The following is a 17,372-nucleotide window of genomic DNA, read 5'->3' as shown; positions in this document are numbered from 1 at the left end:
GTTAATTTATTTTATATTCTAAATGTAGATTTTTTTATAGCTATCACAAAATAATGGAATAGAAATAATGATAAAAAATAGTTATTTGCACACACACATTTTTTATTACCTTGAATTGAAATTTGAGTTATTTTTAAGCGAAAAAGGCTTTATTATAATAATCGTGTGAATAAAAAACGATCAGTTGAAAAAAGGAAAAAAAATATCCGAAAATTGGTCCGCCGGCTCATGGAACTGATTCCTTTGTAAAGTTTTCCAGTTAAAGTAAGGTTTTATGTTAACTGTATTATTGATTTTTTTAATTACGTGTTTGTTTTCAGGAATATATTAATGGTTTGCGGATTCAAAGGCCGAAATGAAGGCTGGAAGTTATCATCACTGCTGCAGAGATGGATTAAATGTCAAAAACATCCAAGTCCGTTTCCCATAGATCCCGGTGACGGCAAGAATGTTCAGCAGCAGTCGGCTTATTTTGCAGCTGTTTTGTCCGGTACGCTAAACTGGCCCGGGCCATAGGTAAATATAGCTACTGATTTAGATTAAGAAAAGGCGTCCTAATTGCTCTTTTTTAGCTGGTGTGTGAATGCCCTGAACTATAGCCGGCCGGCTATTCGGATTTCGGCAAATGGGCGCTTTGCCCCGACCTTCGGCCGACATCAGCACCTTCTTGCTCTCCCGGTGGTAGTCGGTTATGAAGGTGGAACTGCCGCCTGCCGCTGCTGCAAAATGGGCAGCATTATCGGGAATCAGCACTGGTGGTCAACAAAACGCATGTGTAGCTTTAGTGGTAGTATCATGTTTTTATTTAATTAAACGTATTTGAAAAATTAAAATAATTTTTTGTTCAATTATTTATCATTCATCGAAATCCAATAAATAACATGCATCCAAATAGAAACCAATCAAATTTCTGCTTTCATATCGAATAACAATATTTTTTTGTCTCAATTCGAATTCGTTTTATTTTCGTACCAAAATTTTATTATTTTGATAGAAAATATGTATCACTTTTAAAAAGGGTGTATTTTATTTTCATTCAAACGATAAGTTTAAATCAAATCGATATTTTTATTCAGTGTGGCCAAAAATATATTTGTGCCTTTTCCCAACCAAAAATTTTATTATTTTTGGCCGAAATATTTTTATTTTTAAAATATCTCGCGTGAGCTTTCATTACGTCGAATGAAACAGAAACACCGAACCGAGAAAATCGGTTCTGAAATTTGAAGAGTGTTTTTCAAATCCTATTTTCATTCCTTCGCCGATAACCCTTCAAAAAATATGCAATATTCATGGAAACTAATTGTGTCAGATATTCCACATTATGAATTTATTTTTTTGCAATTTTTAGAGCTATTTTTTAATCATATAGGAACATACGACATATTAAAACATAAATCGTTCATACGTCTGAACACATTCGTCGTTTGGAGGGGAAATTTGTTTCATTCGTCTCTTTTCTTTCGTCCTTTGATTCGTTCAACTTGCACTTACGCCCAAATGTTTCTGATGCAAATACTATGGAAAATTTTCTATTTTCTCGGCGTAATGGCTGTTTAATAAGTGAAATATCTAGTGTAGCGGTAAATTGGTGAGTAAATGCATAATGAAATGTGTGAATCGGGTGCGCCATCGCCGATCGGTCAAACCAGCTCGCTGCTGCTGATCAGTTTTCTGTTGCCGACCAGCTGGAGGGGAAATTTGTCTCATTCGTCCTTTGATTCGTTCAACTTGCACTTACGCCCAAATGTTTCTGAGGCAATTACCGGTAAATTTTCAATTTTCTCGGCATAGTGAATGTTAACTTATTGAGTTGTCGAGTGCAGCGGTAAATTTATAAGTGAATGCGTGTTAAAAGTGTGAATCGGGTGATTGGGTGACTAACAGCAGCAGGCTGCTGCCGCTCAGCCTGATGCAGTTAGTTGTTAGGTTTGCTGCTACTGCTGCTGTTCGGTTTCTTTTCCTTGCTGCATTATTTTACAGCGTTCGAAAGCCTGCTTGAGTATCGATTTAAGAACGCTTGAAAAGAAGAATCTGAAATAATATTCATTGCTAGGTTGATATTCTGATAACCTCTACGTGTGTACACTTGTTTGCTCATGGAATCCATAGCGAAAGTGCTAGGTTTTTCTTCCTCTGCACATTCGCCGTTTGGAAGAAGGGACGTAAGCAACATTGAAATTGGCAATCAAGGTTTTGTTTCATTCGTCATTTTGAAAGTCTTAAATTTTATATATTAAAAGGGTTTAAATTGATTGTTTTATCAATCACATAGGTAGATAATGTTATAATGAAGCTTTTTTAGTGAATATCTCAGTTTTTCAAATTTTGTTTCATTCGACGTAATGAAAGCTCACGCGAGATATATTTTTCTGCGTGATCGGTTTCAATTACACTAACACACATGCAGTTGCTTACTGTCAAAAACAGCTGGTTTGGTTTGTTGTGACTAATTTTGATTGTTTCTTTGGTGTTTTTTTGTCGGGTGCTGGAGTCGGTGCTGTGCGAGTTAGCTGAGTCGGTGGTGCAGTGCCAGTCGTGCTGAGTCGATGGTGCTGTGCTAGCCATGCTGTGCTAGCCATGCTGAGGTGGTACTGTGCTGAGTCGAGGTGCTGTGCTGGGTCGGTGGTGCTGTGCTGAGTCGGTGGTGCTGTGCTAGCCATGCTGATTCGTTGGTGCTGTGGCAGTCATGCTGAGGCTGTGGTGCTGCGACATTCATGCTGATTCGGTGGTGAAGTGTTGGAAAAGTGTTTGGCAGTTTTGTTTGTTTGTTTGTTTTATTTATTTTTAAAGATACTTTAAATTTATAATTCATTCGCCTCTTTTAGATAGAAAGAGCAAAGAAAATTAAATAACTATCAATAAAATCATAAATCAAATACACTTAAATAGTTCCGTTGTTCTTAAAAATTCCAATAATTTGTCTTCCATTCCTTGTTCGTTTGCTAATATGTTTCGCACTCCGTTGGGTAGATCATTTGCAATTCGTTGATGCTCGTAGATAGCACATTCCGCACATATGTGTTCGACTGTTAGGAAAGTCCCACAATTGTCACATTCGTTGGTCCTGCATCTCCTTTGTGCTTCGTTCAGTGCCACTAATGACTTGGAGCAGGGCCGTCGGGCTGGTGTCATGTTTATTAAGAATCGATAAATCAATAAAAAAAAGGGTTTTTTTTCGGTTTTTTCCATTTAATCAAGTAAGAACAACAGTACAGTAACAGACGATTGCTATTATAATTTTCATTATTAAATAAAGCCAGAAATCTCCAAGTACACAGCTGTATACGAAAATGACAGCAAAAGCAGCGCGTTAGTATTAGTGTCTGGCTGTTCATTCAGCAGCCTGATAGAAATCGATCGAAGTCAATTGGAAAAACAGCTGATAAACTGTCAATCCATTTCAATTGATTTCGATTGAGTTCTGTTGAACACACCTAAGGTTCACTAACTCAAGGTTACTAGATCACAAGGTTCTCTGACTTTGTCAGTAAGTAGGCGAGGACTGGGGGAGGAAGACTGAAATTTGCTGCATCGTTTTCTGCATCGTTTTTTTACTGTTCGGCAAAAAGCCAGCAATTGTTGAAAATATTTGTAATCGTTCAAATTTTAACTTACGATGATCAGTTTCGTGTAGTGAGTCATGTAACTCAGTTGTTTAGGTGCTAAATTTAGATTTAGCTATATTTTTAGAACAACCATTAATCAAGCCATTTTTATTTATCAGCTTCAAAACTTTGACGAAATTTGAGCGACATAATACGCCTGATCATGCAGGAATTTACCAGAGCAAAGCAAAACCTAATTAAATCATTGTTTTATGCAAAACAAGTGCTTTTCAGCATGAAAAAAGTTTTATTAAAAATTACTAAATAAGAAAGTAAAATTTTGAACCTTCGCACTGGTCGGTAGATTGATGAGAGAAATTTGACGTTTGAAATTTTTTTTTCTTTTTTTTTCAGTCTTCCTCCCCCAGGGCGAGGAGAGCGCGATGAGGTTCAGTGAGTTTATTTGTAAACATCGGAAAGTTTGTTCGAGCTGAGGGCTTTGTTAGTAAACAAACTCCACGTACTCCATAGTAGCCGAATCAAAATGGCTGAATCGGGAGTTCCTCATATCGTTACACCTCCTATATATACCCACCTTGGTTTTACTATCATCTTATCGCGGCATTCCTCATGGAAGAAATGGCAAAAATCTGGAAGTCTGAAAACCTAAAAAAATGTCTGGTAAAAGTCCAAAGATTCCAGAAAAATCTGGAAGGTTGGCAACGCTGATCGCAGTTGAATTTGCTGTTTTGAACCAAGCCAACTTAATTTTGGGTTTAAAAAAAAGAGCGTGCACATGTGGTGCACCACGTCTGTTCTCTTTGGCTCTGTGGGAAAAATTTTAGCAATAAGTTTACCTACGATCGAGGTTACCGCACCGGCATTTAACCCGGATCTATTGTTTCCTCGAAAAAAGAATATTAATTCCCGTGCATGCAAGAAACCATCCTGTGTTGAGGGCAGGTAAGTTTTTACCGAACTCCATAATGTTCCGTGGTTTTTTTTTCTATAAGTACATGATTTTCTAGGCATCATGTTGGAAGAGTTGAAAACAAGCGAGCTGACGCTTTATTCCATTTTGATATTCCTGATAGTGGAAAACCTTGTCAATTTATATCTCACCCGTCGGCAGATATACGTCTATCAAACCAGCAAGGAAGTTCCGGTCGAGCTGCGTGATGTAATGACAAAGGAAACGTTTGAAAAGGCCCGACTGTACGGTCTCGATAAAGCGAACTACGAAGTGTTCAAGCTTCTAGTTTGTGACATAGCCATTTCAACGCTAGAGATCTATTCGGGATTCATAGCAAAAGTGTGGGCTAGGGCAACAGAATTTACCGACCAGTTCGGATTGAATACCGCAAATGAAATCCATGTCAGTATTGTTTTCTTGATTTTGATCAACATCATTGGAACTTTTAAAGATTTGCCGTTTAAAATTTATGCTACTTTCGTGCTGGAGGAGAAACACGGATTCAATAAACAAACGCCTACCTTTTTCCTCAAGGATCAAATAAAATCCTTCCTGATTGGACAGCTGTTGTCAGTGCCAATTGTTGCTGCGATTGTCTACATTGTCCAAATCGGAGGAGATTATTTCTTCATATGGTTGTGGGCCTTCGTCGGAATGGTATCGCTCGTGCTGATCACCATCTATCCGGTTTACATTGCTCCGTTGTTTGACAAGTTCCGACCCCTGGAGGATGGAGAGTTGAAGACCAGTATCGAGAACCTTGCCGCTTCACTCAAATTCCCATTAGGCAAGTTGTTTGTGGTCGAAGGCTCTAAGCGATCTGCCCATAGTAATGCATACTTTACTGGATTATTCGGCGCAAAGCGTATCGTTCTTTTCGACACTCTACTTCTGAACAAAGGCCTACCAGATGATGAAACATTGACCAATGATGAAAAGGGAAAAGGCTGTGAAAATAAAGAAGTTCTTGCTGTGCTAGCTCACGAGCTAGGCCACTGGAAATTGGGCCACATTAAAAAGAACATCATCATTATGCAAGTACAAATGTTCTTGATTTTCATGGCATTTTCGCAACTCTTCAAATATTCACCGTTATACCAAGCTGTCGGGTTTCCGGAGAATGTTCAACCAATATTGATCGGATTTCTCGTCATAGTTATGTATGTTCTGGCACCCTATAACACCGTGATCTCATTTGCAATGACTATACTGTCCCGTCGATTTGAATACCAAGCAGATGAATTTGCTCTCGGACTGGGCTACTCGAAGGAACTTGGAAAAGCTCTCATCAAACTACACATTGACAACCTGGGATTCCCGATCTACGATTGGATGTACTCCTCGTGGAACCATAGCCATCCGACACTTTTGCAGCGTTTGGAGCGTCTTAAGGTGGACGCTAATAAAAAACAAAGATAGAAAGTAATGGGATCGTGATAAGTTGCATCAGATCAAATTAGAAGTAGGATCTAGTCTATAGAATGGGCGCGTACTAAGCGCAGACTGGAGGAAGAGCTGTATGTCATAAATTGCATTTAATGAACAAAATTACACTTCAAAAGCGATTAAAAATGTACTTTTCGCGTAGTTTGCTATAAATATTTTACAAATAAATTGAAGGCTAGATTAGATTGCAAACTACTGGGTTTTATTATTGAAACAGTATTTCTTGGAATTTGTGGTAACTTGCTTTAATTTCCAGATAAGGAATACACACCTTGACTTGTAAGCTGTATAATGTAATCAGTACTTTTTCAAACCTCTTTTCAAAACCTACTTAAAGCGTTTTCGTTTATCTGCAGAGGCAACCTAGTTCTCCTCGAGTTTTGCCCTAATTCCTGTCATTGTGTTTTTTAATACATCAGAAGTCCACCAGTTTTGCCCGAGTTTTGAACCTTAAGTAGGCGGTTGCATGCATCCCGTAGAAGTTGTCATGTCAGTGTTGAGGATAAGCATGAGGGTGAGTGTAACAACCATTACCATTTTTATTTATTTATGAAAAAAAGTTTGCCCCTGTGTCAGTGTTACATATAGCGTTTTCGTTTTCTTCACTGGCACGGGGGCAAACTTTTTCTGGCGAGAAGTCTTGCTTGATTTATTCAGAGAAATTTTCATCAACACTTTTCGGTAGGCACTACTTACAGGATCGATACTGAACTATACATTTTTATAAACAAAGAGGAACGTATTGCTCAAATTACGGTTTAACTTGTTTTTTTGGGAAAAAAAGAAACTATACGAGCCTTTTAAATGATAGAAAAAGTGTAGCCGTGTGACAGTTTTTCGTAGAACTAGCATCGGTATGCGTTCTGATTCTACGCAAAAGTGTCACACGAAGTATTTTTAGCTCTAATTTGCCGTTTGTTAAAGGAAATTTAATTTTGGCAGAAAACATTGTTAAATGATTAACTGAAACTGTTCACTATGAAAAACCTGTCGGTGAGTTTTTAGTTTGAGAGACAAATTGGAAATATAGCTGAAATTTCAATCACGTTTTTCTCGTTTGCACGTCACATGGGACAATTTCTCTTGGGACGGCAGTGGAGATGTTGAACATTTATTAGCTTTATACCGTATTTGTTTTCTCCCCTCGTTCAGTGAGGCACTTAACCCGACAAAAACAAACACAAATCGTCGCCAGTGTATTGCTGCCTCACTCAATCAAACGCTCTCTCGCAACACTGGCTAAATCATCGGTGGGCCACCGTCCGTAAGCAGAGCTCCACCAGGTCAAAACCAGCGCAACACTGTCCGAATAAACAAACAATATGACAGCACCTAGTGGTGCACCAGTGCAACACTCGGCATAAACAAATTCGGTATTAAATTTCTATACATAAAATTTAACAAAATTCTTAAAAATACTATTCTAGAAACCAAACGGATGGACAAAGTGGGTTTAACATTCAGATCCCATTTTTCCATAATTTAGTAATTTCACTTACCCGGTTTAATCATCTGGAAGTACGAGCGCGGTTTATTCACAGAAACCTAGGATTTAAAAAAAGGAACGTAGGTATGTCATCGGAAGAACATGAAAACCTTGAAGATTATCGATGGTATCACTAGGCTATAATGTTTCATTATGTATTTTTTTATTTAGGTTCATAAGTTTTTTTTCATTTATCAGAGGACATATACTAGACCATTTCAATCTTTGAAAGACCTGTGTATGGTAAAAGTTTCTTTAGGATCGTAAACCAACAAATATATAAAATCAGACACAAAGCCAAATAAGCATCGAAAGTTAGATAGAAAAGATCAGAGAGAGAGAGAAGAAATATAGCAATTAGTGTAAGCTGATATATCGTATTGTCCTGTTAACGTTGATTATAGTTTTTGCAAGCCATAATGAATTATTTAGGATGTTGTTAATTTGCTAACTTAAGAATATGTATATGCCCGTGCATGAGGATAGCAGAATCAAGCTATCCAGCTAACAATCGATAAGAGAGAAGTGTTAAAAATCGAAATGTACTAACCCGTTTCTCCGTGGTACTGTGAAATGCTGAGTATTTCGTTTTCGTCGATTTCCGGTTCATGCTGGCGGAGCTGTTGTTGCTGCTGTTGTAATTGAACCCCCAGCGAAAGGTTCATGCGAGCTGTTTGATTACCAATATCTGTACTGTTGGGAGTTATTCCAGTATTTACGCCGGCAGTTGCCCCCATCGGAGGTGGCCTCAAGCGCGATGGGTCCAATAGGGACTGCATCTTGCTTTGTTTCTTAACCGGTGTTCGATTGGGAGAAGATTTGCGACTATTGGTGAACGATTTGAGCATTTTTGCGCTGTAATAGATAAAAAATATTACTAAAATGGTACAAATACCTAGTAATTGTTTCAAGTCTTACGCATCAGTCAATTTTTTCAATAGTCTTTGGTATGCTTGATGTTCTTCCTCACCAAACTCGTTAGGATCATGACGAGCATGTTCGTACCTTGAAATATTTTAAAATTATCTGAACAGAATCTAATCTTTTTTGTGTTGAACAACTAACATGTCACAAAATTGATGAATCAATCGTTGCTCTGCTCCATTAAGGGGTGCAGCCAGCGTTGTTAGCAAGAACGCTCTTAAACTGTCTCTGGGATGTCTGGTTGTGCCGTCTTGCTTGGCAATTTCTTTTTCTATAAAAAGGTTTTTTTTTATTTAAGGAAGTTAACATTTTGTGTAATATTCTTACCTAGCTCTTTGATGTCATCCATCGCTTTCATTCTGTAGTAATATGGAGGTAAGTTATTCGAATTCGGATGTAAAATATATTTATCACCGTCCTTTTTGTCATCCCACAGCAGCCTAGGTTCGAAATAGATTTTTTGTATGCAATCAATTCTTCGTTCGATTTCTTTCTTGATCGACTAAAAAAGAAAAAAAACCTTAATGTTAGGTAAAAGTCTGGTAGAACGAAACGATTATTACTTACCTTCTTGGCGTCATGACCAACTGCGACGTGAGGTCCCCTTCTCTGTCGTAATGTGAATCTTACAATTTGTCGTTTGGCCACGATGACACAAATCGTGGCGGCTAGCACTCCGCCTCCGATGATGATCACAATCATCACCCCTGATAGTTCCTCCATTTTGCTGCCTTTTCCGATTAAACTGACCGGATGTGATTGCTCCTGATGACCTGGCTCGGGTATTTTTTCGAACATTTGTTGGAGCAGGGCCTGGAAACCCTGTGATGAGAAAATGAGAACAGAACGAATGATTGTATCAAGCAAAAATTACATGAAGTGAATAAAATCAATAAAATCCTAGGGTCGAGCAAGGTGGGTATATATTCAGGAGGTGTTCCCGAATAACGAATAGAGTATTTCCTGAGACAGATTGTGGTAGGGTAGCTTTTTGTTTTTGTTTTGAAAAATGTAAACACCAACTGGTCGCCATTTTGATCTTTGACGATAAGCACTGTTCATTGCTTTCTATTAAAAACTCTTTTAATTAGAATCATTAACATACCTTCATGTCTCAACTTGTTATGAATTTACAATTAATTAAATAAAAAGTTTATATTCTCCTCAGCAAGATGCACTTGCAAAACCACTACAATTGCATTGCAAATTTTATTTCGGTCTATACGGTCATTGAACATGCTTAATGTTGTTGTTATGCTTACCCTACCACGATATGCCGAGAAAATGTAAACATGAAAAATCAGCTGTTCGTTTGACAAGTGGGGAAATGCCTTATTCCCGATTCAGCCATTTTGGCTATTTAGGCTATGCCACTATGCGGAACTCATGAAGTTTGTTTACCAACAAACCACAGAAAAGCTGAGCAAAAAATAAACAAACACATTGAGAGCCCCGCTCACTCCTCGCCTACTTACTGTGAAAGTCGGAGAACCTAGTGTATCTAAGAACCTTGGGGTCGAGTTGGGAAGAATGACAGCTTCCCTGTCAGGAAGGTTTGCTCAATCGGGCCGATTGCAAAACAGACATGGCGGCACTCGAATTCTAGCGGTTAGAATTCGGTTCGTTTTCGGCTCGATTTCCATCCGCCTGCTCGATTGCTCGAAAACAGACGATATTTTTCGCAGTGCTGCGATGAGCAAAACGAAACACGAGCAGTTTTCAATCGCAGCAATCCGGGTGCGTGTTTTGGTGCGTTATTGTTGTGAAATGTGTTGTGGGATTTGGTCGCAGTTAGGTTTCTGCTTTTTCCGTTGTTCCTGTTCAGAAATGCTTTGAGCGCCGTATAGAAGAAGCCATTGTCCGGCGATAATTTAATAATATGTAAGGTATGTTTAGATTGATTGAATTCCAATGGCGTGTTCGAAAAATTGATTGTTTTGGGTGATGTCAAATCACTTTCCAATGTTTTGCATACGATTGTTTATAATTTACGAACGCCAGCATCGACAAAAAATCGCTTCGATAAAAAAAAAAACAATTTACGAACACGCCATAAATAATCAAGTTTTGTTTATATAATTTTCTAATCCATTATCGTCCCCACAGAAAATATCGGACCATGCGAACAAAGCTTCCAAGGAAATGTCAACACGGTACGGGCGCTGGTGGAATGTCATCCTGGACATCGTATTATGATCCGGATCCGGATCCCGGACACGCTCAGAGGTGGTGGCTTCACTTTTAGATCACTTATAATTAGTTTTTGCCGTGGTACTTCATAGTGAAAAGCAAGGTAAGTAGCGTTGTCACAATTATTTACTATTTTCTTATTAAACTGATCTTTTTCAAGATTTAAATTTTAATTCTTGTGGATTTCTTCTAGATTCAATTTTCGAAAATGTTTGATTGATTGAATTGTAAATAATCAAGTATTATTTATATTATTTTCTAACGAATTATAGAAAACATCGACCCATTGCAAACAAAGCTTCCAAGGAAATGTACACACGGTATGGGCTCTGGTGGAATTTCATCCCGGACATCGTACCCGGATCCGGATCTCGGCTCAGAAGTGGAGGCTTAACTTGGACTACTTTTAATCAGTTACGGTGTGATACTTCAAAGGGGAAAGCAAGGTGAGTACTGTTGTCACAATTCTTTACTATTTGCTAATTGAACTGATCATTTTCAAGATTTAAGTTTTGATTCTTGTGAATCAAAACTAGATTCAAATTTCGAAAATGTCTGATTGCTTGAATTCTACAAACCAAAAAAAAAATTCAAATTATAATCGTGACAGAACCGCTGAGACTTCATTTTTTTTTTAAATATTTTTTAAAATTATCTAATTTTAAATCGTACAACACCTATATGTATTTGGTCAAGAATTAAATTTAGCTTAATCCTAATTTCACAGCATTTGTGAATCGCCTACAGCGTAGCGATACATACAAGTTTTAAATAGAAATTTCAATTTTTGAACATGTTCATATGCCGATAGGTTAATTGGGTTATTCCAAATTAGTCTTAACTAACGAGCCTATAGTATGTCTCTTTAGTCTTAACCTCTTCGAAAGCAATTATTGATACCTGGCATCGCTTAATTGTATCCCATCTGTCAACAAACGACGATGGCAATCGGCCCAGAAACGGTTCGAAAACCGTTCAGATTCGGTTGGAAAACGGTCCGCTTGTTTTGACATTTGATCTGCTCGAACTGGTTGAAAAAATTTATCGTCGTCCGAAAAAGTGTTTCATTTTCGCGCGATTTTCTACTAAACTCGGCCCGATTTCTTATACGATTTCGGACCGATCGAGCAGATGAACGGACAAAAATCGGGCCGATTTCGGGCGATTTTTCCTGTCTGGGCTGCGACCATACTGACCACGGAAAATAATTAAAAGATAAAATTTACCGAGAGAGCGAGGTGAACGCTCGTAAAAGCCAAAAAGGTAACTTCTACCTCTTCGAGGTAAAACTCACCTCTCAGCGAGGTAAAATGATTGTATACCGATTGGCATAAAGTCATTTGGCATAAAGCCGTTTGGCATAACGCCGTTTGGCATAAAAGTCGTTTGGCATAAAGCCATTTGGCATAATGGCCGTTTGGCATAATGGCCGTTTGGCGACGGGGCCATCCTAAAATAATGGATCAAAATTTCGAGGAAGCCTCCTCACGCTTCGCGTTCGAACTAAAATGATGTTCGGGCTAGGGGATTGTCCCTAGCCTTGGGTAAACCTAGAAAGACGGGGCCTTCCTAGGGTTTTTAATAAACCTAGAAAGACGGGGCCATCCTGAAATTATTTATCAAAATTTCCAGGAAGCCTCCTCACGCTTCGCGTTCGAACTCAAACGACGTATGGTCCTTACGCTTCGCGTTGCGGACCGGGCTAGAGGATTGTCCCTAGCTTTCGGTAAACCTAGAAACACGGGGCTTACCTAGGGCTTTGAATAAACCTCGAAAGACGGGGCCGTCGTGAAATTATGGATCAAAATTTCGAGGAAGCCTCCTCATGCATCGCGTTCGAACTAAAATGACGTTTGGTCCTCACGCTTCGCGTTGCGGACCGGGCTAGGGGATTGTCCCTAGCTTTGGGTAAACCTAGAGACACGGGCCTTACTAGGGATTTGAATAAACCTAGAAACTCGGTAAATTGAAAAAAAAACTAATGTATTTTAATTTTTAGCAACATTTCATGTAACCATATGAGTTTTTATATTTTTATGCCAAACGGCCATTATGCCAAACGGTTATTATGCCAAATGACCATTATGCCAAATGACTTTATGCCAAACGACTTTTATGCCAAACGGCGTTATGCCAAACGGCTTTATGCCAAATGACTTTAGGCCAAACGGCTGTTACATATGATTATTTTGTTGATTATTATTGATACGATAAGAGCATATTCGCAAACAGTTTATTATTAACCCATTCCCCCATAAAAGATTATTAAGCGTGAATAAAAACTGCAAAAGAAAAAACAAAACACTGGAGCAAAACACGGTACAGAAATCCGCAACTGCAAGAAAATATTCATCCAGATATCTGTCAGGCATAGTAGAAACTCGGGCTTGACATCTGTCAACATTCGTACGGCCAAGAATTGGCTAGAAAGGCCTAGAAAGAAGCCCCATTTGACAGTTGGCAACATTGCGCTTCCGGAAGAGGGCACAGAAAGTGCTGAAAAAAGTAAGAGTGCGCCATTGGTGAAAAACACTGCCCCCGGAAAATCATTTTTTCTCGGCCGAAGCCACAGTGGCATCTCGCCGTCAGCTACCCAAAGAACCGAGCGATCCAAGAATCCGGTAAGGCCGAAGACGACTTGAAGCGGATCACGGCTCAAAGCAAGGAAAAGTCGCCAAGCCACCAACTGAGCGCCACATAATCCGGTCGTTTTCAACCCGGAAAGCGCAAGGGAACGAATCTGTCCACACGTGACGAAGAGTCGACAGTTCTGACCACCAGCCAGTTCGCCAATAAGCCCAGTGCAGAACCGCAAAGCGGCCAGAAAACAGGCAAACGAAGAAGTGACACAAAAAGGGGTCAGGTGTACTGACCCCTTTTTTTCATTTATATTCGCTGTTTGCGTAGCCCGGCAGTCATCGAGTGGATCCGGATATTAATCCGGATACCACTTCCGGATCAGAATACACGTGGTCCGAGGCGAACCTCGGCAGAAGGCCCTTGCAGTGATCCATTCCGTGAGGCCGATCACACCGGAACATTTTAGTTCGCTGACATCCAGGGCCGCCTACGGGGATTGCGCATTTGCATTTTCGGTTTACATCGCTCAGCAGTTGGCGATCGGTTCCGAAATTCAATCCGGACACCACTTCCGGTTTTGAAGACACGAGACGGGAAGTTGACGTCGGCAGAAGACCCCTACGGCAATCCATTCCGTGAGGCCATTTGAGCAGGAACAGTTTGTTCCGGGAACATCCGGAAAATCCAGCCAGCGAGGAGCGAATTCCTACATTACGCGGTTTGCGTCTACGTGCCGTCCAGTGGCATTGCACTTTTATTTATCGCCCGAAGCAGGAGCGTTTTGACGGGCATTTCTTTTATCGAATCGCCGCTAGCCTGTTGCTGGAGTTGCGGTCACCTTTTGCATGCGATTCCCATTCACGCAGAACCACATACGGGAACCTTCTTCGGTTTGAAAACCTGGTGCCAGAGACACTGCCGTCTGCGAGTCTTTCCGGTAGTCGAACTCGCAAGACACGGAGAAGGGAGGTCATTCCGATTGTGACCGGAAGTGCAATCACTCAGAAGCGGGATTTTGAATCCACCCGTGGATTTGTCCGAGCAGTGGGAGGTGAGCTTCTGTTTTCCACCGCCGTTCGAAGATTGGTCAGCAGATGACAAGCGTGAGGAGGTGTTTCCGGAAATTCTGTGGCGCGAGTCAAGCGTCAGCCGGAAGATACCGCGATCCGCGGTGTGAGTGCAGCCTGTGGAAGAAAAGTGTACTGGTTTGCCTCGGCGGACGGTCGAATAGCAAATCGCAGCGCCAGCGTGGTGCTGATCAGCGGAATATCCGGTCCGCGCCCCTAAGGTTGGACATTGGGTCGGACAAGGAAGGACAGGGATCCCCTGGGTCCGCAGGAATCAATTTCGTCGTCGTCGAGCGCCACAGCCAAAGCAATCTGAGCATGCATCGGGTCGGAAGCGAACGTCGCTCGAGGAATCCCGAACATGGGCACAACAGCATGCAGCAATAACTGATGTAAGTCGCTTTTATCATTATCTTTATGGGAAGGGAGAAAATGGGTGACTTTGAAACTTCGCAACCCTGAATAAAGTTGCACAATATAATGTCTGTTTGCCAAATTTAGTATTTCATTTATTTGTGGCACCGACCACGGAAAGCCTCTGTAACACGGCGTAGGACCAGATAAAATTTACCTGAATCGAGATATGAAAAATGGTACAAAAATGGCAATTTCGCCCTTATGAAATTTACGTTATAGAAATATTCAAAAAAATCTGAAAAAATCGAGAGTTTTTGAAAAATCATCAGCACGGTCTCTCGAGAATCAGGACAAATCCTGAAAATTCAGGACATTTGGCATCGCTGGTGTTTTTACTCATTTTGATATGGAAAAATGAGTTTCAAAACAGCCAATTTCAAATAGTTCCCTCTCTTCCTTGAAATGTTAAAAAAAAATCCTATTTCGCATTTTATCCCTTTCGCGTGCATGTCTGTCGGCCATCATCGTCGTCAAAAACGTTTTTCTTCTTGTCCACTTCGAAGTCACGTCGTGTTTTTTGGGCAAAAAAACTCCGTTTATTACGATAATTCGTAAAATCGGTCCAATATTTTCAATCTGCGGAACCGTTTCCGGTTAATGCGTGTTTGAAACAATCGAACATTATACAAATAGTGAAGAAAAAGTGCGAGACTTTTTTGGAAATCGAATTTCAATCTGCTCATTTCGTGTGATAGTGGAATGCGACGAAGAAAAATATGTGACCCCGTCACCATCGAAGTGAAATAAAATGCGTTTTAGCGATTGAGGTGTTTTTACGATTCCAAAGAAATCGCAACGATAAACTGAAGGCAAGTAAAAAAACTGATTGATTTCTATTATTATGCTTAACACTCCGTGGAATTGGTATCAAGAAAAAAATAAAATAACAGCATCAAGTGATTGAATAGCTTATCATTGATGTAAAGACGTCATTTTTCATTCATACTTTGTATTGGAACATTGGTGGGAAGGTATTTATTGAATAGAATTTCTTAGTTACGATACGACTCATAATAAGAAATACTTTTAAATAACTTTTACATGTATTGACGTCTGATACGCAAAGATTTGATTGTTTATATGTAATAGTTTTTGTGTAGGTAACTTACACTTACTTCTTCAAGTTTCATGTAACTATTTTACAAGGACAAGAACAGAATAATATGATTTTTATCAACTGTTCATCATTAATCGAGTCATAGGATGATAGGACAAGATTAATGATTAATAGACATCTTTTTTAACAGGAAGCATAAAAAATTACGAAAGATAACTGGACATAGCATTGTAGCTATTCGGAAATATGACATAAAACGTTAATTAGTAAAATCATGAAAGTCGCATTAGAACAAGGATGAACAAATTGGAATTTTGAATCGGACGAATGCGCCAAATGTAAACAAATCGGGCTATACCCGCTGGGCGATGAAGTCTGTTTTGATTAGGTCGTATGCACTTGGCATGTTTTGAGAAAATCGTTGTTTGAATTCCGAAAAACCTTTTCAATTCTTATTTTATTGTTGCTGGTCTAATTCGTCTACAAATGCGAAATTCAATGTGAAGCTGAACGCAGAACATGATGATGTACTTGACACTTGCATTAATTCAGTTCTTATCAATGAAGATGTACTTACGACTTATTGCATTTCTCTTTAGGCGCAAACGGTCTTTTGATCAATCGATAATGTTGGTTGTAAAAACTGATTCGATTGGCCCAAACCTTAATCTATTCCTTCGGAGTTGATTGAAGGAAAGTTTTGAATGATATTCCTATCCAGTTAGTACGCGGAAATCATTGATCGATGGTATTGTAATTATTGCATTCTGGAACTGGCCATTGGGAGTTTACCCGGACATTTCCGACCACTACCATTGGCGCTACTGCTCGTTTGAGGAATGTAAAAAAGCATCTGTGGGAACCAAAGAATAACATCCGTTTCTTTTAAAGGTACAATTTATAATAATCTTTATTTAACGAATCAGACACCGGTTACTGTGATAATATCTAAACCATGAACACCACATCTCTCCTTTTGTTTGAAACAATTACAATATAAAGTTATCATATCTCTTTGATTTTTTTCCTAATTCGACTTGGTTCTTGGTTCTTTAAATCCTTTGAATTCTTCGTCTGAACTAGCTGTTGCTCCATCTTGCAAACCCTCTCTCGTATCAACACCGGAAGTAGTATTCACTGTATCTCCTGTTGGTTCTTCTGGATTGTGATAATAGATTCGGGTTGATCATTTCTATTTGATCGAAATCCTATACTACGAAAGTGGTGGTCATATGTAGGTAGAATTCATTCCATCTTCAAATCCGTTTGCTTCATCGATCTCTCCTTCTTTTTTTATCCTGATTATTTCCTGAGTCTGAATCATAAAATAAAAGAAAAATATTCAAGAAATCTTTTGAACAATGCAGTATAAATATAAGAATTAAAGAAAACAACTTTACTTTTACCTGAAGATTGATTTTTTACCATATTCCTACCAACACCGCAGGAATTTTATTGATATTCTATGCGTTTCTTTCATAAGTTTTCCCTCTGAAGCTTCAATAACTACTCTAGAACCATTTCGACTTTGGATTATGTCTTGTCAAAAGTAGTCGCCAACTTTAATTTAAGAGACTTTACATGACGTTTGTAACCTTCATCTTCTTCTTCTTATAATCGAACCTTTCGTCGGAGGGCTCTAATTTTTGTAACCTTCTAACACCTTTCAATAGTTTTTCCGTAC

General features: G+C 39.3%; 2 protein-coding genes and 2 long non-coding RNA genes across 5 annotated transcripts; 3 read left to right on the top strand and 1 right to left on the bottom strand.

The window, feature by feature from the left end:
- Nucleotides 1–171: 171 nt before the first annotated feature.
- Nucleotides 172–834, top strand: LOC129758319 (uncharacterized). Its single transcript, XR_008739946.1, has 3 exons — nucleotides 172–264; nucleotides 321–516; nucleotides 573–834. It is a non-coding gene; the product is annotated as an uncharacterized LOC129758319 (long non-coding RNA).
- Nucleotides 835–4,320: 3,486 nt separating this feature from the next.
- LOC129756848 (CAAX prenyl protease 1 homolog) lies at nucleotides 4,321–6,159 on the top strand. Its single transcript, XM_055753876.1, has 2 exons — nucleotides 4,321–4,511; nucleotides 4,577–6,159. The coding sequence occupies exon 2, from the start codon at nucleotides 4,582–4,584 to the stop codon at nucleotides 5,938–5,940; it is 1,359 nt and encodes a 452-aa protein (XP_055609851.1). The 5' UTR covers nucleotides 4,321–4,511; nucleotides 4,577–4,581; the 3' UTR covers nucleotides 5,941–6,159.
- Nucleotides 6,160–7,573: 1,414 nt separating this feature from the next.
- On the bottom strand, nucleotides 7,574–9,351 carry LOC129756849 (protein C1orf43 homolog). Of its 2 annotated transcripts, none has more exons than XM_055753878.1 (6): nucleotides 8,945–9,351; nucleotides 8,705–8,879; nucleotides 8,519–8,648; nucleotides 8,372–8,458; nucleotides 8,004–8,308; nucleotides 7,574–7,687 (listed from the first exon to the last, which is right to left on the bottom strand). In XM_055753878.1, the coding sequence occupies exons 1-6, from the start codon at nucleotides 9,173–9,175 to the stop codon at nucleotides 7,662–7,664; spliced, it is 954 nt and encodes a 317-aa protein (XP_055609853.1). In that variant the 5' UTR covers nucleotides 9,176–9,351; the 3' UTR covers nucleotides 7,574–7,661. The 2 variants fall into 2 exon arrangements, with proteins under 2 accessions (XP_055609853.1, XP_055609852.1); XM_055753877.1 differs by having other exon boundaries at nucleotides 7,576–7,706.
- Nucleotides 9,352–9,916: 565 nt separating this feature from the next.
- Nucleotides 9,917–11,092, top strand: LOC129757823 (uncharacterized). Its single transcript, XR_008739819.1, has 3 exons — nucleotides 9,917–10,263; nucleotides 10,484–10,670; nucleotides 10,840–11,092. It is a non-coding gene; the product is annotated as an uncharacterized LOC129757823 (long non-coding RNA).
- The last annotated feature ends 6,280 nt before the right edge of the window (nucleotides 11,093–17,372 follow it).

Source organism: Uranotaenia lowii, chromosome 3, assembly GCF_029784155.1.
Source record: "Uranotaenia lowii strain MFRU-FL chromosome 3, ASM2978415v1, whole genome shotgun sequence".
In the NCBI taxonomy this organism is placed as follows: Eukaryota; Metazoa; Arthropoda; class Insecta; order Diptera; family Culicidae; genus Uranotaenia; species Uranotaenia lowii.
Note: the sequence above shows the minus strand (reverse complement) of the source record. Positions and strands in the feature narration are given on the sequence as shown.